The sequence below is a fragment of the Anopheles maculipalpis genome, chromosome 3RL (genome assembly GCF_943734695.1).
Source record: "Anopheles maculipalpis chromosome 3RL, idAnoMacuDA_375_x, whole genome shotgun sequence".
Taxonomy (NCBI): Eukaryota; Metazoa; Arthropoda; class Insecta; order Diptera; family Culicidae; genus Anopheles; species Anopheles maculipalpis.
Window position 1 is genome coordinate 77,556,857 of NC_064872.1, and position 25,320 is coordinate 77,582,176.

Here is a 25,320-nt window from a genome sequence, read left to right on the forward strand (position 1 = left end):
GATGTTGCTCTGTTACTGTAGCATTTCCAAGAAGCTTAAAGGATGCTGACAAAAAGCTTTACTTAATTTAGGATATAAATGATTACTCCTGCTCGATTTCAACATCTTTAACCCTATTTCAATTTGTTCTCATGTTAAATATAATTTATAAACCTTATAAAGCTTCTTGATTTTAATTCTTCAAAGGGGCATCAAACTTCTATTGGAATATGCGTGATTATGATAACCCGTCATTCTTTAAACAATAAAAAAAATAAATATAAAAAAACAGACTGGACGTAAACCAAATGGTTTTTATCCAAAAGTGTTGAGAAATTTGTAACATTATTTTTAAAAAATGGCGTTAACCAGTCATATTTATAAATGAATGAAAATAACGTTTGTAGAAATATGGTCAGGCTACCACTCATGAATAAAATAAACATAAATATTCATCAGAAAAATACACTGTTTCATTAATACCATAGTCAATCTTCTTACATATTTACCGTAGTAAAAACATTAGTTTAATTTGTGTAATGTCACTAGCATACGCTTAAGTCCCATCTAGAGAACAAAACCAAATGGCAGCCTTACCAAAACAAACATATTTCCGCAGAAAGCAAAAAGGATACACAGTGTCAGAAAGCTATTTTGCTGTGGTGTACGTGCAGCGCAAGCGTACGCGATTAAGGATGATACAAGCGAACCGTGAGTGAATCAATTTCTCCGGTGTGGTTTTTAATCCAATATAAGCATTCCGCCCGGCACGCGTCAACAAACGGCCACCTCGGTGTTGAGGCGTACGGTTCATAATTTATCCGATTTACACCAAAACATCCTCAGGGATAGTGGCCGATCACCACCACCACATCACACCTCGAGGAAAGCCGCAGCATCACACGCACGCAACAGTACTACTCATTTCATTAAAATTCAAACAGATTACGGCATCCCAAAAGTGATCAGGCGTAACGCGTCGACACGAATGTCAAGCGAAGCCCTTCCACCAAACCGTCCGACGCTCACCAAACATGAGCATGACGGCCTGTAAGCGCAGACAATGAGGAAAGTTTTGGCCTTACATGGCCTAACTCGTTCCGACGGGCAGGACACGCTTACTCAGACAGCCTTTCCAACACAAGACAGGAACGTGACTCACATGACAAGCGGTTTGTACTTTCCTACCACACACACACATACGCACAGTTCTTCAACACGCTTCAACGAGTATATGAGCTCGAAGCGGGCGAAATATGTCGACACTTGAACGTTTCGTACCACGGTCACCCAGAAACTTGGACGGAAAGTTCAGCGCTCTTCGTAAATGAATCAAAAAAGGGCTAAAACTAACACCGCACACATGTGTGTATGTGTGTGTGTGTGTCGCCAATTCTAATGGAAGCGCCCGATAAGAGCGAATCTGTCCAGGATAGGCCGGGCAACTTTGTCATCGAGGATGGATAGGATAATGAAGAAAAGATGGTTGAAGATTTTCGCATCCAGCTCACAGCACAGTTGTGGTTAACCCCAGACAGACATGTGTGTATGTAGCCGGGTGCTAAACTTTGTCACGAATTGCACGTCCGCACGCACGTGTACCAAGCCGGGCCGAGTGATGCTTGAAAAGTTGCGACAGAGTTTCCTTCGAGAGGCTGTCGAATGCTGGTGAGACGGCCAAGATCCCCTTTCCCGGGCTCTAAAAGATAATCCAAAGCTGCTACGTCTGCGGGACATTGCTCCGAAGTATCTCCGATATGTTTCGAGTGGCCCCTATAGTGATAGTAACCGCTCCACTTGACATCCCATTCCAGAGTTGCAGCAAGCAGTTCCCATCGGTCATAGGACATAGCCGCACGACGCTGGGAAGCCCATTGAAGAGATCACAGAAATCACGGATCACATCAGGATCACGGTCGCGTGCACAGCAAACTAATAAATTGCATCCTTGAGCGCCATGAGCGGATAAGGCCCCAGTTCGTGACTGGGGAACCGAGCGGATCTGCTGGAAGCTGTCAACAGCTTCTTGCACAGTTCAACAAATGCTTTATAGATTGTGTGGCCGTCGTTGGAGAGGGTGGACCAAGGCCGGCTGGACGTACTTACGACCATGACAAAATTATGAAATCGTTAAACTAAATTAAAGTTACGACCGCTCGTCATAGCTGGCCACTTAAAAGTTGTGATAAAGCACCGTAAAGTATGGAGAAAGATGAGTACCCACTAATACCACTGAATGGCTCGATTCGTGCTGAGATGCGGCAGAGAAGAAGTACTTCGGTCCCGAGTTTGGGTCTCAGGTGTATCGTAATCGCCGTGGTAAACGTTCACTCACCCGCGGACGAAAGTGAAGTTGATGAATGTTTGCCAGTAAGCAGCCAGAAACGGCAGGCAGGAACGAGGAATCGTGGATGGACACATACCCGTACACATAGAGAATCATTTACGTTTTAATGGGCGACAGGATACAACGTATGGTTTTTCGCTCAAGTTTCACTTCACGTCGAAATGAAAAGCTCGTACGATGTCATCATCGTAATCTTCAGCCGCGCACGGTGAAATGAAAGTCATTAAAGTTGGTCCAGCTTTAGCACATACGCCAGCACATAGGGTGGAAAAAGGTTATGTGGAATAGGTATGGGATTTCAGTTTGCGAGAGTCCGTACATTGTCGGTTTTAATGAAAAATGTATTATCATCTGCTGGGCTGCATGGTCGTGCGAGTGCCTAGCACAGCTTTTATGTGCGGTGAGGTGAGTTTAGTGACATTAGCGTTGCAGCCCGATGAAAAATAACATCAGTGAGCTGAGCTGTGTTGTAATTCAAACGGCGCAGGGGAAGAGATTAAAATGGGGTCAGAGATTTTTATGACCGCAAAACACAGCGGCGTGCAGTTGGGGTGAAGAATTTGTTGTAGAGCTATGCATTTGAAATTGTAATGTAATGCAGCAGTGGTATGAATAGTACGTACCGGATTGATGCGGTTAGTAAAAGAAATTCGGAAAGGTAGAGAGAGAGGGAGAGAGAGAGAGAGAGAGAGAGAGAGAGAGAGAGAGAGAGCAGTAAATAGCAGCCACTTTGATACGTAGCTCATCGCTAATCCTGCATTCGAGGAAAACTCCCGCCAGCTCGTCAAAAAAAAGTTATAAATGTCTTACAGGACAGTTGATAAAAGTTTGCAGAAAGTGTCCAACCGACTTTTGTTTCGTTGCTAAGTTTTTGAAATTGTTACTAGCTTTAAATAGCTTTCGGCTGCCGTAGTTGCCTGTCATGGTGGTCTGTACCGAGTATATGTCGTGAAGGACGTTGGATAAGATAGAAACATCTTACGAGGAAATAATGGATGGATTTTTTTTGAAAAATGGCAGTAAATATGATTTCTGGTTCTGCGATTACTGCAAATTATCAGATTCATTTCAAATTTGTGACTATTTAAGTAAAACTTGTTTTTTTTTTTAAGTTCCAAAAGGAATAGGAATAGGGCCTTAAACCCCATCCAGTCAAACTTTGTACGATTTCCAGACGACTTGGCTTCGAGGGACGCCAGTATAACACTTATGCACTTCTTGGGAATAATGCAGTTACAAAAATCAAATCATACAACAGCACTGTGCGGCTCAATATCTTCCTTTTCTTTGCTTAATGGCTTACTAGATCACGACTGACATAAAATGGCTTGCTAGACTTGCTGCATGTAGTAGGATAGTCAGTCCCGATGGGATTTAAACCGAGGTTTATCCGTTGTGAGGAATTACTATCCAACTACATGTTATCGTCTACACGGAGTCTTGCTAACCCGTTTGATGGACTAACATATCGTTATACCCAGAAGAAAGAAAGAATGAGAGAGAGAGAGAAAAAGGGGCTAGAGAGACTTGATTCGCAAAAAAACTTATGTGCGATAAAGCTTGATTTCTGGGGAAGAAATTCGTGCTAATGGAGTTTTGTTCTAATCCTCGTGATGATTATAATTAGAGCATTGAGTCTTAGTTATGCTCTTAGAATCATCATTTCGGATCTCACTTTAACTGGAATCATAATTTCCAACAAAGATTGACTCCTGATTACATTCAGCTCCGAATGTACTGGATGGCAGCAAAAAATTATCTGTTTTGTTGACATAAAATTATAAAAATTCCGTTATCAAAGTACATCAAGTACAAAGCCTAAAATCGGTGCATTTTAGCACCAAAACCATACGCTGCTATTATCGAACGTTTATGATTTAAGTCATTCTATTAAAAATTCATGTTTGATATCACTGAAGCCACTCAAGGCACGAGTATTGCAATATTCATTTAATGCGATTATTCCTTAAGCTGCAGGATAAACCAAAGTAAAAGCACAATCCTAATGCATTCTGTGCTTTGCATTTAAAAAAAAAGCACACGTTAAGCACCTTTGCATAAGCGCGGTTTCTCCACATTCCTCTTCCGCGTTCCGATTCCGCCGCACTCCTTCAAACTGTCTCCCATACGATGCTTTGTAACGTGTTTGCCAAAAACTTTCAGCATGAGCGCAAATTTGAATATTGCGTGACTTTCGACTATGTTGTTCGTGGCACTTTACCGGAACGGTCGCGGTTCGTTTGATTGAACGTCAGCGGTAGCTACTTTCATCTCCCTTGTCTCCTCCATTTCCTTCCTGTCCCTTCCAATCGGGATTGTTTCCAAAGAATCGTACTGCGAAGTGTTTGTATGTTAGTGTGTGTGTGTTTTTTTGTTTTTTTTTTTATTGTACTATATCCTCCCGATGGTGGAAGTGAATTCCCGCGGGAAAATTTTCCAGTCAATGTGTGTGAAGCCGATAGGTTGTCGACTTACACGCGGATGTTGGATGGTTGTGTAACGGATGGTGGCAAATCATTCACATCACTAAATTAGTCATGTTTATTAATGCGGCTTATGAATATGCTGAACTGTTAATGCGCTTGTTCGTTTGCTGGACTGAATGCGAAACCAGGTGAGGGGGGAGGGGTTTCACTAATGGAACATGAGTGTAAGAGTAATGTAAATGCAAATAGGTAAGGGAAATTGTATTTGAATGAAACAAAAGCTAATATCCATGTAAGTGGAGTAATATTCAAATTCGCTATAAAACAACCATTATGCTTATGCGGTGGAAAGTTAAAAGTGATGAATACAGAATTAAGTGTTTCCATTACAGACAGCACTCTCGCAATCAATCAATCGATCATTGCAAAATAGCATTGAATAATATTTTTTTTTATTTTGGATGGATCAAAGAACATTTAAAGTCTCCTTACAGCAAAAAAAGCTCCCAAAAATGGAAGCAAAAGTCACAATTTTATACAAACAAAATTCAAGCGTTGTCGCATTTGAATAGTTTTTAGTTGAAAATATAGAGCTTTAATGATTATGCTTTTCTAATGAAAAATAAAATAATGTTACAGTAGATAGCACAACCAAACTGCTTCCTGAAACCTCTTTTGGGTGTTCTACAATGGTTTAAAAATAGTTATTGATTGTTCAAGCATTCAAACAAGTTTTAGCTTATGTTTTATTGTACACTTTACTGAGTGAAGTGAAGTACTGGGCGCCTCCTTTTTCTTCCTAAATTGTTCCTAAACCTCTGGATGTCTTGTCCAAAAATTACTGGCTCTCCTAAACTTATGTTGCCGGATAGTCAGCCATGCCTACGGGGAGGTGGCATGAGATGCCTCGGATGCCTTGTGAAGATTAGCGTCGTTGCCACCTCGGCAACCGAACCACCGAAGCCATTTCAACAGATTAAAAAGTCATACCAATTCACCAAATTGTGATGCCCGAACAACTTCGTAAATCGACTCAAAATAGGACCTATTGGATTTTATATAATATCTAAAAAAAAGAAAATTAAGTTCACTTCTACCATTAAGAAAAATAGATAATTGCACAAAAATAATCTTTAAATATTTGAAATTGCTGCATACAAACCAGCAAATAAACTTGTTTATGGTACAACTTCAATAATCTTAATCATACAATTTATTTGCTTTCTTAAATAATCTACCAACAATGGCTGATCAAGTTAGTGTTCCAACTGGAGTAATCATACATCCCAGAAGCTGCGAATAATATTTCGTGTGTGTATGAATCTATTTAAAGTAGCCAACTACATCTTTTTAGCTCTTTACTGACAAATCTCACCAATAAGTCTTACAATCAACATGCTTTAAAGAGCAAATTAAATTACCCTACTGAACCTACCGGTACGGAGTTCATTTGTAATGTGTTTAACACAAAGAACAGAGTGTGAAACATGCAAATTTACATGGTTATCTCATCTCAGAACAAATCTCGAACTGCATCAGCATAGTGATCCTTCGAGATGGTTCTGATGGACGGATTAAGGTTCTCGGCAGCAATACAAGTTTGCCAGGAATAGACAGACTAAGACTAATCTCCCAAATCACTCTACTCACATCTAGTGAAAGACATTTCTCTAGTGACGCTCGCACACACGCACACACTTGAAGGATTAGATTTACGTTTCAGAAACATACATTTCTAAACCATAGTTGAAACCATCCGCTTAACCACCCACCCCGTGTCGTACAGTATTGTCGAGTCGTATAGATCGTGATTGATTCGGTACGAGGCAAAACAGTTTATCCAAATGCTGCAAGACTTTTGTGTTGGGCAAGCTACTTAATGCTTAGTGCACCATCGAATCTGTGCCTCAATTATGAGTCGAGTGCTAGGTAGAATCTTCAATCTAGTATGGACGGGATAGTCTAGTATGAGACGAGCTCCAAAATACAATGTACCCAGTTTTGCAAGAAACGGTATACAACAATACAAAATCATTCAGCTTCACAAATAGAATGGAAGCGCAAGAGCACTTTCCACTTATCCCACCTGAGATTAGCAAAAACAAGCAAGTGAAATCCGAATCCCTTCGCCAAAGCTCCGACAGTGCATCGCAGAAAAGTAGAAAGACTTTATCGCAACCGAAACTTTATCGGCTTCTGGTTCGACGGTTGTGTTGGTTTCTGTTGCGGATAGCTTGGTTCAAAAATACGAAATATTTTCCAAAACCCCTTTGCCAGCTTCCTTGAGGGTGCTTTCCCGCTCCTCCCTCGTTCGCAAAGTACCCCTCGAGGGAAGCGAAGAAACTTTTCACTGCGGTTTCTACGCAACGTACAAGATACGGACGAAATGGGGGAAAAAAAATATGCCCGGAAATGGAACGTTAGCAGCCGCTCAACTACACCAAACAATGGGAAAACAATGCAACAACCACCGGGGAACGCTACCAAAAGGTAAAGCTACTTGGGCGACTTAAGTTTGACAGGCGGTTGCAACTTTGCAACTGACTTCTCCACTTCTTCCCCCGAGGGTGATACGGTTGGCGATCTTTTGTAGCTTCTTTTGTTCCGCGCAACTCTTCATTGGAGCACCGACCGAAGTGTTATGAATAATGGCACCGTGCAGTAAAGGTACAGGTAAATAATTGTATGGATGCTTTCGTATTGTTCATCAATCATGGCATCTTCTGAGTGTGTTGGGATGTAAATTGAACCATTTACAGTGGGTTGATACTGTAAATTGCTGTTGATTTATGATTCGGATTAAATTTCAGCTAGTAACCATCTGCTTCTAAACGTTGCTTGTTTACAGCTTTCAAACTTCATAACATAAAAAAGTATTTTCTCGCTGTACTAAGGTCTACAAAAAAGTGACACTCCTCACTGTCGCTTCCCCACATTCGCTGAATTTATTGTCTGCGATAAAGTTTTCGTTTCCACCCACCCACAAGTTGCTCATCATTCGAATCGATACATTTATCACCACTTAACTAGCTTATCGGTGAACAAATAATCATAAACTGTCACCATCGTTTCACCATTCGATTTTTCCATCCATTCTACCCACCGGGTGATGCAGGTGTGATGGTGTTTAGTGTCAACAATTTACTGTGCACGGTTTATGACACACGCCGCCTTTAATGAGCAAACAGTGGACCGAAGTATATTGGTGCATGAAAAACACACACAGAGTATAAAACATTAAACGATCATTTTATGCTACAAAACAACGAAACCATCATAAAAAAGGTGGCTTTAGTGCTGGGTGCATGCAAAATATGCGAGATAATATAAATCAAGTGTGTATCGTTTAATTACGATTTGTTGTTTAAATCCACTAAACCCAGCTAAGTAACACCTGCGCTGTGTTTGGGCAAATAAAAGCAATACTATATGCTTTGCGAAGGGTGTACAAAAAACCACCATATCATAAGCACCACCTGAATCCTAGCTAGCGAATACAAAAAAAAAAATATTACAATGTTAGCCACCCAGCCAAACATTCCCAATAGATTCCCTCGACCAGCAATCTGCCGGGGTTTGGGTTTGAAAATTGAGCATTCATTTGTGCCCACTTTTATTCTCGTCCTTATGCTCAATTCTATTTCAATTTGTAGGTGTGTGTGTGTGCGTTTTTTTTCTATCAATGTATGTATGTGTAAACAGTGCTGGCATAATCCGTAGCGCAAATTTATGGCCACTTGCAGGCAGGACCGTAATGTACGTATGCCCAGCCGGCCGGACCATTTCTGGTATCTTCTATTTATTGCTCTCAGGTGCGTTTTGTCCAAATCCGTGGACCCAGCTCATAGTGGGTGTCTGTGTGAAAACCAGGACGAAGGTTCACGGGTTTTTGCCAGTAAATATTTAACGATCGCTCTTGGGCTGGAACAAAATACAAAAAAAAAAAAAACGCTCGAGCGCTCGGTAGACACCATCGGCACAGAGCACAGTGCCGAAGGTGCACCAAAATGAGAGCTTATGATTGTGAAGATGGGAATGCGAAGAGATTTCAATTTTCCAGAACCAAAGCAAAAGACGCACACACAAACGATTCGTTGCTCAGCCGTTCTATGGAAGGTTGAATTGAATAAGATGGAAGTAAAATTAAAACAAAAAAGGAAGACAATGAAAAATTCTGTGAAACAAAACGCAGGCAGGCAAGCCTGCGATGCGATGAGGTTTGGATGCCTATGGTTCGTTTAGCTTCACTTACATTACGCATCCGGATCGATCCGTGCAGGTGAAGCGGGGTGGCGTGTCTCAATAAACACTGGCAGGCGGTACTGTCGGCGACATACGACGTTAACAGCTTTTACATGTCACTTGTTTGATTAACCATCACCCAACCACCATGGTGTAGGTCGCGTTGAAAGTTGCGCTCCGTTGTTATATGCTTTTATTACTTCGTACAACACTCACTTACCACATCAAGGGGGGGAAAATCCAACACGTTGGGAGTCTATTGTTTACGATTTTTTTTTGTAATTTATAAAAGCGTTTTACTTGGCATTTGACACACTTTAGTTTGCCCGCTATTGATAAAAGAGTCACTGAAAGAAATTTAATTTTTCGTTTAATTTTACTACACTCGCATCACTGTGCAATGAAGGATCCTGATCACGGTAACAGATTTGTTGTAACACTACTATTCACTCTTTATTAAACTGTACCATTTTTTCGCATTTTCAGAATCTGGTCAATGTTACATCCACTTATCTACACAAAACAGTCACCCGGAGTAAAGTGTAACTGACGCAAATGGATACGCAAACCGACCCGAAACTATATTTCATCGCCTTATCCCATCACTCATAAGGGATCAGAATTAAATTATATTTCCCTTACCCCGCGCTGTTCGCAAGATTGGGCCACACGAAGCACAAGCTTTAAGACTGTGCTTCGCTTCGCATTGCATAAAAAAAATAAAAGAAATCTCTACACGGAATGATGGGCTGATAGATGATTCAATTTGCTATGCACCGCACACTGGGCGTCTCCACCGAAAGGTTTCCAGCGGGAAGCACCAAAACACTGAAATAAAATCAAATTCTACTATCCGCCACAGTGCAGCACGGTTATGGAAGGGACGTGCAAACATTTCGTTTCCCGTTTGCCATCTCCCGTTCTTGCATGCCTCTTGCCCAGCATGCCCTGGTGCGGCGATGTAATAAGACTTGGTACACAATGGAAAACGATTTTCAATGGAGCGCTGTAAAAAGGGAAGAAAAATCTAATCTTCACAAACCATCCGATCGTAAAAGGTCGTAAGTCGTCACCAGTACCACCGGACACATATACATACACACACACACACACACTTGTTACATTCACACATACACACTCGCTCGCTTCACACAAACAATAGAGCACACACCATGCCAGACACAGGCGCGGAACTTTTTATACTTCTGCTCAGCTTTTCCGCTACCGGGATATTCAACAATTCGAGAGGATATTGTACGCGCACACACACACAAACTTATACATGCACACTTGTTTGTATGTGAACTTGATTTGTCCTTTTTTTGCCCATGATGGGGACATTGTGCACATTCAACACTTTCCATGCCGGTCGGTCTCAACAATCAGCGCAGCCCTTTTCCGGAAGTTTTACTTTTCTTCCTGTGCTCGGGTCTGGTTAGGATAAATCGATTGATTCGCTCGTCCTTGGGTAAATAGGCGTCCTCTGCCTCTTCGAAGCGGGAAAGCAAACTGTCACAGGGATCACGTTAAATCAACACCACTTACACTCACAACTTAGTAATGATAGATTTTCACCATCGCTGTTCCGTCTACACCGTCAGCAATATCATTATGCGGGTCGAACGAGCTTCGTTACATATTCCGAGCGTTTAGATTACAAATAGTGGCCGTAAAAGATAAAACACAATTTTCCAAAAATTTTCTTCTTCGGGAGGAAATAAATCTCCAAGCCATGTCAGCCTTACAGCCCCAAAGCCCTGGATCTTTACACGGTGGGGTCGAATGGTTGTAGTAACGGGATTGAGTGTATGTTTTTTTGTTGTTTTTTTTTTTTACCGGAAAGAATACCGCCGGTCGCGATCACGTCCTAACGTGCCGAGATTCACCGAGATACTAAACCGTACGGCACCGTACCATCCGGATGCGAAGCATCCAGCTCGGATGCTTTAAAGCTTCACCCGAAGCAATATCCTTCGCGTGAGCTACCGACGGTAACGCTTCGTAACGCTTTTGGCAGCCGAACGGTGAGCACGTGTCGCGCTCATCCCGTGAGTGACGGCACGCGATGTGCTGTTGCTATTTTTAACGTTCGTTCCAGTCCAGCTTTGGTAGCAGGGCCCTTTTTAAGGGTAACCAAACAATTGCAAGGTGGAACAGTTTACGGTGAGTGACGCGAAAGAAAGTGTAAGTGAAACAGCTGTGCCGGGAATGGAGCGCACGTTGTCCGTTTTGTAGAAGGTTTTGTATTAACGATCCATCCCATTTTCAGCTCTGGAAGAATCGGGAAAAGAACGGACCGAAAAAAAAAAACAACTCAAGAATGAACTTGATTACCGTTGCAATCGTTCAGTAAATAGGCATTAAACCATACTCATGGTGAACCAAATTTGTGACAAATGGGTGACGCCTGTTCATGTTTAGTATTTCATTAACATTTGCTAAAAAACAAGAAAGAAACCAATCGCTTCTATTCAGTGCAAGTGAAAAGGAAGTATTGAGAGTCAAGAAAAAAAAACAGTCCGATACTTAAAATCAAGCACCGAACATCAAGAACGTTACCATCAATCTGATCCGCGGTCACTAGACAAGTCAGTCGATCGTTAATTTGCTTCATTAAGCTTTATGCGTTGCTACTGCATATTTACACAGCCACCAGCAGTACTCAGGCAGCCGCCCACCCACCCAGGGCAGCAATTGGTAAGAGCTACTGTTTAATGCTTGCTACCGATGGTAGCGCTCGTTCGTTGGTTTTAATGCAAAGATTTACTACCGCTTGATCAATAAAATATGTTTACTATGCTGCAGCTTCCGAATAGGAGCAGTCTGTCGTAAAGGGTGCGCAAATTGTCGTAGCGTCTGCATCCTTAATGAGCCAGATTGAGGAATGTAGGTCAGAAAGTTTTGTTGGATGAAGGTTTGGTTACGCAGGAGTATTCTTTAATTTTTATTTGTTTTATTTGTTTCCCAGCGGAGTGGTAGGGTATGTGACGTTCTACACAGCTGTTGCAGAATATTTAATCGAGTCTTATGCAGTGTTTGTCGTTGTGTGGTGAATGGGCTTTTTCTGGTTCTTGACTGTTTGATCTTCAGGCAAAAAGAGGGAGTGAGTGACTGTTAACTGATCAAGACAAAGACAATATAATATATAACAAACCAAAACGAAGGACCTACTTTCGTATGAGAAGAGGACATAGTCTAGACCAGAATTGCACGGTTTAGATGAGCGTTCAATGCACAATGTTTCCACGTTAGTCGGTCAAAAGATCAGTGAGAATTCCCGCTCTACTAAAAGCCCATCGAACTATTCCTCCAGTGAAAATTTTGGAAGGAGAAGGAGGAGTCTCTCTAATGCGTAATCTTTTTACAAGCTGTGCTGGTAAGACAGGGTAGGTGGTTTAGAGATCGAAAGTATTTTTGACCTTATTGAGATAGGTTTTGGCCAGTGAGCCTGCCTTTTCATTGCCTAGAATTTCACAATCAGAAGAGACCCAAATTAGCATATTATAGCATATCCTGAAAGTGTGGTTAAAGCAGTTCAATGATTGTTGTGGTAAGAAAATCTGATTCTGAGCTTCCTTCGGAGGTATTAGCGCTTCAATATTACTGAGGTTATCTGTAAATCAGTCAATACTAATCCGGAGGTTTTACTGCGCGATCATGAATAGTGCGTAAAAGATTGAGGTTAGGTACAAACAGTACACGACCGCCATTTAAAAAACAAGCTTCGGTAGACTCCCTAAAAACGCTGAAGGCAATGCCCTTTCACACATTATGGTCCTTCAATATAATCATTGGTTGTGGAACTAGTTTATTAATTACAAATTGCTTTTGTTTCCTAGTGTTGTTAAAAATTCTTTTTAAATAAAAAAGTTTTTAGTTGATTTATTATAATATTCGAAAACTAAGGGGTAATTGTTTGCTTAGGCTTCAATAAAGCAGAGTAATTAGCTAAAATTAAGATGGAGTAATGGTGTTAATACGGTGTTAAACAGAACGGGAGGGATAATGTACTTTTAGACGATGGCGCTCAACCTATGAGCGGTGTAGATAAATTCATGTGGCAAATTATATGATAATACTATTTGATTACAAATATAATTCAAAGAGAAAATAGGTAGAATAATAAAAAAGAAAATGGAAGCATAAAAACGAACTTCTTATCGTTAATTTTCAGAAAAAAATCGCTTAAGTAGTTTACCTTTCTTACAATTTCTAAAAAAAAAAAAAATATTTCATTTCAATCTATAAATGAAACCCTATTCTGCTTTAACGTGATAAATACGCTCTTATGCTCTTTTAAATCGCTTTTCATGATTCGTGTTACATTACAGATTTTCAGAAAACATTTTAATCTAGGCTATGAATTCTCCGTAAAACACTTAATGCTCTACCAATCGAAAGTCACGCTTTATTTAACCTTCGCAAAACTCATCAGCAACTATTTCTAATCATCCTGTTGCTCCATCTCCACCCGCCAGCAGTCAATCTATTCAACTTCGATACTCACCACGCAGTAACAAACAAAGGTTAATCGGAGCTGACCATGTACCGGTCTATTGACTCGCTGTATCCTATTATTTGATAACTTTCTACTTAAACGAACCCCCTTTTCCCTAATGAAGTGATACACCGTTGCACGGCTAGCGTGTGCTTTCGTATGAAATCAGGTGTATTAATTGATTTGCGCGTACCATTTCTTAACGCATGTGTAGCCTTTTCGATGCCAACAAAAATGAGCGTAATGTCGTTACGGTGCAGTAATGCAAGACCAGGCATTGTGTTCCAAGCGAGCGCAGGATATTAAGCCATTGTAGCATCGGTATGAAATTGATACCGGCGTAACCTTTGAATAGGGTGCATTGTTAACAGCCAATTGAACGAAGTTCTAGTGAATTAAGTCAAATTCGAGTTCAACATCAAATGAGCATTAAGCTTGTTTTCTATTTAATGTTGAAATGAAATTTTTCGTTTCGAAATCAGATGGTGGATTAGTCCTTACGATTGAGAAACTATGTCGATGGAAATTGTCAGTCAGTCTTGCCTTGTGAAAACGTGCGCCGCTATATACAGGACAAGAGCACATGCAAGCTTCCAACCCCTGACTTTTAATATTATTTAGCACATCTTTTATGCTTTTTTTTACTCACATACTCAACATAACAATCTAGCAAAAAATATCAGCCAACACCCTACCAGTCCGTTCGATGCATTAGAATTACTTATCAGTAATTAAACAACAAAAATTAATCACATTTGCAACTAAACCAACCTGTCGTCACGCACACAACTACACCCGGCTCCATGATCCATGAATCTGTTCCATGATGTGCTTGTTCCGCCATTGTATTTTGGTTATACCCAGAAAGTGAGCATTGTTGTAATTCGCAAAAGCTTCGAAGCCACCTGAAACGGTTTTGAGAACTTTCGAAATTTAATTAAACCGCATCATATTTTATCCGGCCGGAACAACGAAAACTTTACTACACCTTTTTTGGCGATTTTTGTTTCCCTCTCTCGGTCTCTCTCTCTCTCTCAAAATCTGCCAGAGGGTAAAAGTAGCCCTAGGTATCCAATTGCCCCGCACGCGTTGTACCCATTACTGAAACGCATTGAGCCAAGTCGAGCTTCCACTCATGGAAAGTTTCCAAATTCAGGTGCACTTGCAGTGTTCACCGTTGAATTACCGTTGGGTGCTGCTACTACTACTGCTACTAGTATGTGTGTGTGTGTGTTTTTTTTTCTGTTTTGTTCATTTAAACGAGACGCCACTCACCTATTCACTACCACCCTTGCCAGCTGCCCTTTCCGTGGCAACTAGAAATTGGTGAGGTATGCTGGGCGAATAGTTTTGAATTACACCAGTACAATCGAATGTTGGAATGGAATCGTGCTTTGTGCTTGGAGCCGGCCAGAATATTCACTGGCAATGGCCGTTTTTGTTTTACCTACCTTTTCACTTTGCTTTGTTGTTGAAGTATATTTGTCGTTTTTTGTGTGTTTTTTTACACCTTTGCCTGGTGCCAACTACTGGCGCTCCACTGTTTCGCGTCAACGGTGGTGGATTTTCAATTGGTTCGGTGGTTTTTCAGGAAGCAACACAACTCTCGCTAACGATACTAACGGGATGAAAATGAAAGGAACTAAAAACAATAACACGTGTGTGTTATCACACATACACACACACACACATCCACTTAAAGCAAAAACTAAATGGTACCGAACGGTGAAGTGAAATAGTTTACCATTATTGAATAGCAACTTGTTGGTTTTCGGTGAACTGATGCGATGATCAGGGAGCGGCCTGATGGGTTTAATGTGCAAAAACAAAAAAACGTGAAAATGAAACATCAATGTCATGCATAACGGAAAATGTTATTTATTGGTTTGTTTGCATTTCCCGGAATGGGATATGGCTTAATTATTGTATGATTTATATCTGGACGCAGATATTGTACGCTCACACCAGTAATTGTGATGCTTTGTGTGTTAAAATTTTGACGAACACTTCAATGGGATATGATTGTACGTTGCATATCACTGATCGGTAGTGATTGACTATTCAATTGCATGGAGCTTAGCGTCAGCGAACAACTCACAGCCATGTTGGCGAAATAAATAATTGTTTCGCTATTAAACACCGAAAATTTTATTTCAATTAAAGAGATTATTTACTTTCTATATTACTTTCGATTTTCTAACTGTTCGAAACATTTTTTGATATTCGAAATTAGATTTTCATTTAGTAATATCGATTTAGAAAAAGAAGTTATTCATATTACAGATATAGTTAAGCATCATAGGCATACACCACACACGAACGTAAAGCAGCAATGGATTGGATTGGATTGATGATCAATGGGCAATCGTACCTACTGCATCCTTCACCGTCTGCTGAGATCCATAAATATTCGAGACCACACGAAATGTGAGATATGTCGCACACTGATTCGCCCTGAGTCTTCTATTTTTTGTTTCGTTTGACAATTGGCAAGCTTTTTAGTGTACGTTCATTATTTAAAAACAATTTCACCTAGCCTACCCTGCGTAACCGCGGAATATTCCCACAAGGGACTGATTCTATGGCTAAACGATGCGTTGCTTTGGGCCTTGACGTCGTATTTTGGCACACAATCTGCAGTACGTCTGCTTCCTTTTCTGTTTCCTCATTCAACGGTCCAAAGAAGCTCGCGATCTGCCCTGTAAATAATGGGAACGGCGTCTATCGCAGCCTGCCGTATCCACCTCCGTACTAATTCCCCATCAGATGGTAGCGCCCGACTGCTGCGTGAGGGTATGGGAGCCTCTGCATGGTTCGCCGCCTGCCGGATCTGCTCATCGCGAGCGACTAAAGCTGCTGGAACGTGGGCTGCTAGACGAGTACTAGCCCGTCCGTTCGACCTGAAACGTGCGCGTCGATTCTACTGCTTCGGGTAAGGCAGGATTAGTCCTCGCGTTAAGTAAAGCTTTGTGCTAGCGCCGATCTGGACCCTCCAGTAGCTGCAACGGATCCCTCGACTCGCAGCCCACCAGCTCCTGTCGGATGTCTTCGAACACTGGACACTCAAACATCACGTGGGCCACACTGACTTGATCACTCCCTCACACCGCGGGCATTCCGGAGACGGAGCTAACTTACGCGAGTGCAGGTACTCCCGGAAGAAAGACGGTGATCTTCTAAGGCCACGAGTCTAGGCGTTCGAGCGACTCACCCTCAACCGTCTTTGGCGGTGTGTTCAAGCATGTAGTGTCAAGGAGGTGAACCACGAGGTGAACCGTTCATCCTGGTGGTAGCAAAGACAGGTAGAATACGATGGCTAGGACGTTTTATGAAGATACCGGATTCTTGGCTCGAATGCACCAGGCTTATGATCGAAATCTATCAAACGAGACTAAACTTATTCGCACATATCATGGCTTTGAATGTTAATTTGAGTTTTTAAAATATGTGATAGTTAAGTATTAAACATTTAAAAAACCACTAATAAATGTTTGATAACTTTAAAACCAATCAGTACCGCAAACTAGAGGAAATCTTCTGCCGAGCTTATGTTGAACTTTGATCTAACCCAACGTCCATAAACCTCACGCTACATGCTGACTCCAGCGATTATGCAGACTCATACAGATTTTTTTTTCATTATATTTGTGTGGTAAGTTGAGTGGCAAGCTTCCATGGGAGAATACCAAGAAAAGTTCATCTGATATTTATAAGAAAATTTATGTGTTCCAATATTTTACAAACTACAACCAAATAATTTGTGCTCGATCATAAAACACTCGTTAAATATTATTACAATCCAATCTAAGAACCAAAAGAACCATTCTTCAAAGCAAAAGTGAACAAAGGATTCAAAGTAGTTTCTTTTATTTACTGCCAGACTGCCCATTTGCATGAACACAATCCAAAAGGAAATTTGTTCAAATTATTCAAAACCATTACACTGTCTGGAACTTCTCATCCCAAATTTCATGTAAAATTGTTTTCGTAGATCGTCATGGCAAATGCATACACTTATTCCGGTAGCTTGTGATGTTTGAACTAAAAGCATCCCTACCCTGCAGCACCAGTTGAGCGCCATTTTACATACCGAAAACAACAGCAATCACAAACAATACAGATAAACTCTACGGCGAGTGTACACATTTGTTGACGAATAAAGTACACCGGAAGCAAAACGCAACAATAGTACGCCATTTAAACTACCATCAACCCTCGGTGCAAGTGCAACCAATTGCATGTGAGTGTTGGTGTGCACTTGTGCATTTATTTATGTGCCTTTTGACGCACTCCTTCACAACACAACAACAGCCTTCTCTTCCCGAGCATCAAACCACGACAAAGAGTGCAGAAAATGGTAGCATGTTGCATTCGACGGACTCTTTCGCTTACAGCACATTTCCGCTATTTTGTTTGTTTACCATCTCGGATGCAGACACTAACAATGGAGTGGCTTTTCTTCAGGAGGAAAGAATTGCACATTAAATAGAAAGAAACCTACGTTACGCTTTTCTTTCGCGTTTTGTTGACTTTCCAATGCAGTCTTGGTAAGGTGAGTTAGGCAGCCCTCACCTCCTCCAGCAAGTTCATCGTAATGACATGTCAATGAACTTTATATACTGCTTTTTAAACACACGCTCACGCGTACCGAACGACGTGTTGTGTATGACTTAATTTAATTCTGCTTTTTTTCTTACATTTTATGTTTGCAACAGTGGTTTGGCACGGCACGAAATCCGATGCAGTTCGATGCACCCTTCCGGGGTGAAACCAACACTAAGCTGTGGGTGGGGCAAACCACAAAGTGTTGGTTTTTCATTCTCTCCCGTCGCGCTTCAGTCCCCATACCCGCCAGCGACAAATTTTTCTACCAATTGCACGACCTTCGGCCATCATTACATCCGAAACGATCAAAACATTAGCTCTGCAGAGCGAGCAGAATAGAGAGAGCGAGAGAGAGCGAGATTGAGAGAGTGAGAAAAAAAACCGTCACGAGGTTAATGGTTCGATGCACTTGATGCAATTCCTTGTATGTAGTGCAATGGTTGCTTATGGGGCTGCTGATGGCTAATAGGTAGAAAAGCAAAATAAACTACCACCTGATCGAGTGATGCATTTGGCTTGGGTTGCATTTTACGCGGTATGCAAGTAAAACTGCATAGCTGAAGTTGTCCGGGAACGGTAATGCACTTCGAGTGGGGAGTTTCTTTTGTGCGCTAGAAACCATTCCTTTGGAAGCACTTAGTATAACATTTTAGAGCACGTTTTTCACAGTCTTTTAGGTACCGATGGATGAAAATAACCTATACTTAGATGGGAGTAAATCTTTTCCTGCTGTATTTCAAAAGAAGTTTCTATTTTTAATTCCGGCATCGGTTGATCCAGCTCATAAGCTCACCTTTTCAACCCTAGCTGACGCTTAATTGGAAACTCTTGGTTCAAGAACATTCTGGTGATGAAGTGTTTAGCACATCAATAACCTTCCGTTGACGCACGTGTACTCGTGGTTGATTGTATTCTCTCGTTCATCCCACAAGGTGAACCCCATTGCACTGTAATTAAGCGTCGAATCTTCGAATCAAAACTTCCCATCCACTGTGTTCTGTTGTTTGGTGTACCGCGAAGATTGCCACTTATAAAACGCAACACCTTGACATATTTGGCACGAAGATAGAAACACACAAGAGCAATCAGATGATAAGGCGGATTTTATTTACGCTACGCAAGCAATTTTTCCATTAAAGTCGCCTTCGTTTGGTGAATAAAATCAAGACGCACTCAGAACGCAATTGCCCATCCGAAGAACCCTCGCGATCGATCACAGAACTTAGTTTTACAGTATTTACAATTACGCCAGTAATAATAACAATTACGTTCAATCAGCCAAATCTCACCATGTGCGTGCATTACGGTTGCTTCTTCTGCTCCAACCGAAACCACTGCAATGCAATTAAGCGGCGTCAGTCGTATGCAAAAACCCGAACGCACAACACACCAGCTGGAGGCAAGTTTAGCTTTTTTTGTTTTTGTTTTGCTGTTGCTTCCTGGAGCTTTTAGTTCTTCTCGTCCGCTTTCTTCTTCTTTCCTTCGTCGGTCTCGTTCTCCTCATCGTCCACGTTGACGTTTATGTTGCGCACGTTGCTGGTGGACCGTGCCCGGAAGTAGCTGCCGGAACCGGCTTGCTGCAAATTTCCGGCAATGCTCTGCACCAGATCGTTAACGGCCTTCAACGTTTGGATTGGGATCTGTTCCGTGGGGGGGGGGGGGAGAGAGAGAGAGATAGAGAGAGAGAGGGAAGATTAGTGCGGGGTGATAAGACACATTGCAGGCATACTTGACACCGAAAAAACTTACGTTGAATATGTTGTCCAGTATGCTCGACCGGGGAAGGTTGATGTTTGCACTCTGATTGACAACTTTACCGTCAGCCTAGGAACAATAGGAAGAAGCAAGACAAAGTTTTAGCCATTTTGCATGCGTGCGTGTGAGCGAATGTGGTTCACGATTTCCGGATGCTTACCGACTCGTCCCCTTCGATGGCGGGACGGGCGCTGCAGGGTGTGATGGTGAGCAATGCAAACAGCACCATCGCGACGGCTCCAAATCGAATGCACTGGCTGGAGATGAGCTGGAAGGTACGGGAAGGAAGGAAAGAAAGAAGTTTAATTTAATCAAATTATTTGATGAATTTGTTGGGCCATCTAAATGCCTTAAGGTACCCGCCAACGATTGCGATAACAGTCATGCAAACGTGGTTTTGAAAGCAGTTGTTGCGTACAACTGAGGCAAAACACAAAACTCTTACGAAATTGGACAAACTGTTTGCATTAGATCGTTCCCGAAGCGTTCGTAGCTGTTGGCAATGCTGCTAGGTTGTATGAATATTTGTTTACTTAGTTTTTTAAATGATAAATTAGATTTTATTATTTGAAATAGAACATCAAGTTTCAGGGATACTTCTAATGCAAAAGGTTATGCATATTTTTAATGAAAGGAGGCAATTTCCACATCACGGACGCCGTGATTCGATCGGCACACTGTTCAAAATTAGCTATAAACTATTTAAAAACGCAACATTCGAATGGCTCTCTAAGGCTGTTAGGCTTATGATTCTTAAGCGGCCTTAACTAAACGTGAAAATTAATTTTTGTAGCATTTTTTTCATACTAAAACGTCTTAAAAAAGGTTTAACGTTCGGGAATAATTTCTGAACATAACAAGAATATTCCCTTAACATTTAAAAATATGATGATTTTCGCTGATGGCGAAAATCAGGTCCGTTTTCGCGGCCCTACCCCGCGAAACTGTCTCCAGGGCTTGTTCCCAGTTCCGGAGACGGGTGGAGGGCTTAACAGGAGCCGAGGGCGGATATTTTGAATAAAATGAATAAAATACAAGGTAAGCTACTATTTCTATAACAAAAAAAAATTTCCCCGATGATTAATTTTGCCATAATTTTTTTTTTCTTTCTCCGTAGGTGACTGTCAAAATTATCCCGACCGCCCTGTATGTGCCAAGCTTAAAAAATATCAATAAAAATATTATTAATTTATTTTGTCAAATGCCTTTATCATCAAGCTGGATGTAATACTTGTTACAGTCTACAAACACCTTAACATGCTTCTGTATCTTAAATAACGTTTCACTATTTGTTTTACAAACTGCAACTAACTCAGAAGGTACAAAGCGCCTAAGAACGATTTCGTTTGGATTATCACATTGAACAGATTTCCCTGCACCTTCCGGAAACATCTTCACACAATCATCCACCACAAGGTTACGTGACTGGCACCATTTAGCAGCATTAATTGACTGGAGCGGTAGCCTTGAGATGAAAAAAATTAAATGATGCTGAACGTACACAACATTTTTCCAAGCATCCACCGCTTCTTGAATGCTTTTCACCAATATGACAATCCCAACAGTGGACGATAGTGGTAATTTTTTCCGGCCAATTGGCTTCCCGTATCCGAGACCCTCCCCCAACACGCTCAGCTAAATTCGTGTCATTTTGGAAAATTAATTTTCCACTACTGCTGCTTCCCACCCCGGCCTCCTGCCCAAGTGAAGAGAGATGAATGAATCGTAAAAAAAGTTTCCACATCGGTCAACCATTTCATGGCCAGTGCCACCATCACCACCAGGACAGTGCGGTGTGGTTGAGAGTTTTATTTTGCTCCCGTTTGACGATTCTACCGAAACGACACAAAATCTCGGGCCTGCCCTGCCGGCAACAACCGGGCAACCGCAACCCGCACACAAGGATGGATAAAGCACGCTGTTTGGAAAAGTTTCACCGACATCCAGCGAGGTGAATTGTGTCTCGTGCTTTAATTTTACCGCTTCCCATCCATTAACCACGAACCGGTGCAGCCGGAAGTGAACAGTGGTGACGTCGAAAATTCATTTTTCGAGTGCATAGGACAATTTGCAAAACTGTAAATGGGAAGCAAGCGTTGCGACAAGGGTAGCCGGTACACACTCAATCGAGAGTCGGTTGCAGCACGGAATATTTGTGCCACTTAATGGTGAGCCGCTTGGGTGAAAACCTTATTTAATTAATTGCAGCGAGAGATACTGATAAGCGGTGTGTGTGTATGTGAGCGCATTTGTGCTTTGGTCAGTCAGACTTCAAACGTAAGGATAATACATTTATGTTTGTGCTTTCCCCGTCAGCCACTGTTTTGGTTGAGAAATTCCAACCGAAGTACATTTCTCGTGAATATTAACCACCATGAGTTGAGAATGTGTTTGCAACGAAATGTGGTTGCAGGCTTGAACGAAATTAAGTTCTTTTACAAGCGGACAGCAGGCAAACTGGACGGAATCAGAATACATTACGTGCGACAGAAGAAATGCTTGCATCAATAAACATTTGCAAGGAAATTACAGCAACGCGCTGGTATTTATTTGCTGAACGTGTTATGCATTCTGAACCGAATGTTGCACAAGGCTTAATTAGCTCTGAAAAAGCTGAAATGTTTTATCTTTCAATAACACCATTGGTGCCACAGTTTTTTTTTGTGAATTTATGGTTTTATGTACGGTGTTTATGGTAAAAATGACAAAATAAACCTTTCACCGTTACCGCTTGATTTAGCTCACTGTTCTTTAATGAATTCCAACAACATCTAACGCCCCTAAACGCGGTTACGTTACGTCGTGATACATCAAACATTCGCGCCACTAGCCATCATGGGACAGCTCATTTAATACCATTTACCCGAAACGATCCTCATACGACCGTCACTGAGTAGCCACCTGCAACTCCGACCTCGACAGCAATCAAGCGCAAGAAAAATGCCACAAAATGCCATTTCGGTTCGGTGTTTTTATATTTGCGTAACACCTTCCACACGTTTCATTAGGTCTAAATAAGGCCCGGCATCGAGAGACAACCAGCGGGCATTGACTTTTTTACCCATGCAACTGGATCATGACCTAGTTAGGAGATTAAATCAACAATCTTTCAAGATGTGATCACTATAATCAATCTAACAAGCCTAGCAAATAATATGATTGATTCAACCCAAATATTCATTTCACTCAGAACACTCTAATCGAATCTTCGAAGAACCATACAAACGCAAACACAATCACAACCGATGTTTGCACTCACTTTTGCTTTGTTGGCCATGTTTTTCTTTTCACAAGATTCAATTCGCACGCCAAAAAGCACTCGTTAAACACTAGACTTCAACGCAACGCCAAGTGAGGAGCAGAAGAAATTCGGACACGATCGATCGGACACTTCCTCTAAGGCACACACACGTTTGCGCCTGCGTTTGGGAATACTGCGTGCGACTGGTTCGGCGACGGGTAGCGTACTGAGCGACTGTGCGTGGCTGAGCGAACGTTAAATTTTAGCCCTGTTTGATCTCTTGCTCTTGTCTGTGGCCTGGCCCGTCCGGTCTGCCGGTCTGTCTGCGTTCGTATGGAGGGAAGGGATGTTAAGCGTCACTGCGAAGTACGCAAAGAAAATCGTGTGATGTATGAACGTCTGCATGACGATGGTTGATCATGCAAAGCGTATGTTGCAGCGACACAGTTCGTGGAAGTTTCATTGGTACAAGAAATTAATCAATTTGTTTGAAGATCATTCATTTACTTTTTGTTTTATTTACGTAAAATAAAATATTGTTATTTAGTCTTTAATGTTGAATGTTAAACTTTTGTGTTTCTTTTCTTGATTTCAAAAATTTTATTTTTTGCTTTTTGTAATATTTTACTTCAGCAATTTAGTTTTTGCTCAAATCAATAAGAATTTTGAATAAAATTTTTAAATACTCTGTCTAACCAAGTACTTGATAACATAAAGTTTTTGTTTCAACGCACATTTGCACTTAAAAAAAATTCATAGATATCATTGAAAAAGTGAAGACTAAACTTACGTTCTTCCATGCACAGATGTACCTATCTTATGTGCCTTCGCTGTACGAATACGCTGGAAGGTTGCACTTGCAGTAAACGGTTCACTGATTCAACGCCACCCAGCGCTGCACACTGCCCACTTACTGACCGGCAGCACAGAAAGTGAGAGTGAGAGCTTTGTAAGGTCGACGAAACAAGACGAAGCAACAAAAAAAAATCTATATGTTCACAGTGTACCACCATGAACCGTTCTGTATGCTGCTTGTTGCAATCCCACCCAACACCAGCACCAGCAGCCCCATTTCTTGCAGTTCATTGTGAGCTTAAAACTCGCCCCAAAACGGGTTATGTGCTAGCAGCGATAAAAACCCATCTGCGAGGACTGGGGGGCTCCTGTGCGCATGAAAGGGCTTCACAAGCTGAGTTAATTAACCGGCTTCTACGGTGCTTCATAGTTGACCGGTTGGTAAGACAACCCCTCATGTCGGACGTACGCAGTGCAAGTTAAGGAAATCCTTTGTGGTCTTGCTAGTCTTGGCAGTGGTAGAACTGGTAGAGGAAAGAATAAAACTTGTACGAATTTAGGTATTTAAATCGCGAAACCTTGAGTCTGGGAGCGCGATAAAGCATTACCTTCACTTTGTGTGAGTGTGTTTTTATGGAAAACACAGTAATGTACTAATGTCGTGGTCAGCAGCGTTATTCCGTTGCCAGTAACCAAGCTTAAAACCGTCCACTAATCGAATGTATAATCTAAACCATCACATCTCTTTTGTCCCTATTATTTTTTTCTCACCATCACTCCACGCTTTAATGACAGTTAGACAAAACCAACCCATCATAAACTGCCCATCATGGTACAACATAAAAGTGCGTGCATGAATTGCATTTCACATGCCGTGACACGATTCTCACGAAAACTGTGGATGATGAGTGCGATTAGATGGTGCGTTCGATGTGTGTTTACACACGGTACGGTTAATATACAGTAACGAGAAAGGTCAGGGTGTTTGACTGTGTGTAAGAGTGCCCGGGAGAGCAGGTGATTAAAGCACACATGTTTTCGTATGTATTACAATACGCCCTTGCCCTTTTGGATGAGATTAAAAAGGGAGAGGCAACAGAAAAAAGAATTTAAAATTTAATTTTCCCTAACTTAAATTGTGCTGTAACTACCAGTTTTCGGGTTGCAATTAGGTTAGTCGGTAGCATCATGAAAGCGAACTTAGATATGCAACTTGACACTCTGCACGAAAAGAGCTCCATTTTTTTTTTGTAATAACACCAAATGCACGGTACTCTAAAAGAGCAGTTTCTAATCAATTTTACCAGTCACGCAAACTAGCAGCAAACGCTTATTAAAATGCTATTACTTCAGCGCTTGGTGTTAATTAGTGAACGATCCTTCGCGTATGTTTCCGATGCATGGTGAGCGTGTGCTTTTGTGTTGTCGCGTG

At 41.5% G+C, this 25,320-nt stretch overlaps 2 protein-coding genes across 2 annotated transcripts in view; both read right to left on the reverse strand.

Moving 5' to 3' along the window:
- LOC126561019 (chymotrypsin-2-like) overlaps positions 1-25,320 on the reverse strand; it is a 260,072-nt gene that overhangs the window by 202,662 nt on the left and 32,090 nt on the right. The gene's annotated exons all lie outside the window — the stretch shown is intronic.
- On the reverse strand, positions 19,536-20,122 carry LOC126563348 (uncharacterized). Its single transcript, XM_050219984.1, has 3 exons — positions 20,013-20,122; positions 19,847-19,921; positions 19,536-19,737 (listed from the first exon to the last, which is right to left on the reverse strand). Exons 1-3 carry the CDS (start codon positions 20,079-20,081, stop codon positions 19,546-19,548), a joined length of 336 nt encoding a protein of 111 aa, XP_050075941.1. The 5' UTR covers positions 20,082-20,122; the 3' UTR covers positions 19,536-19,545.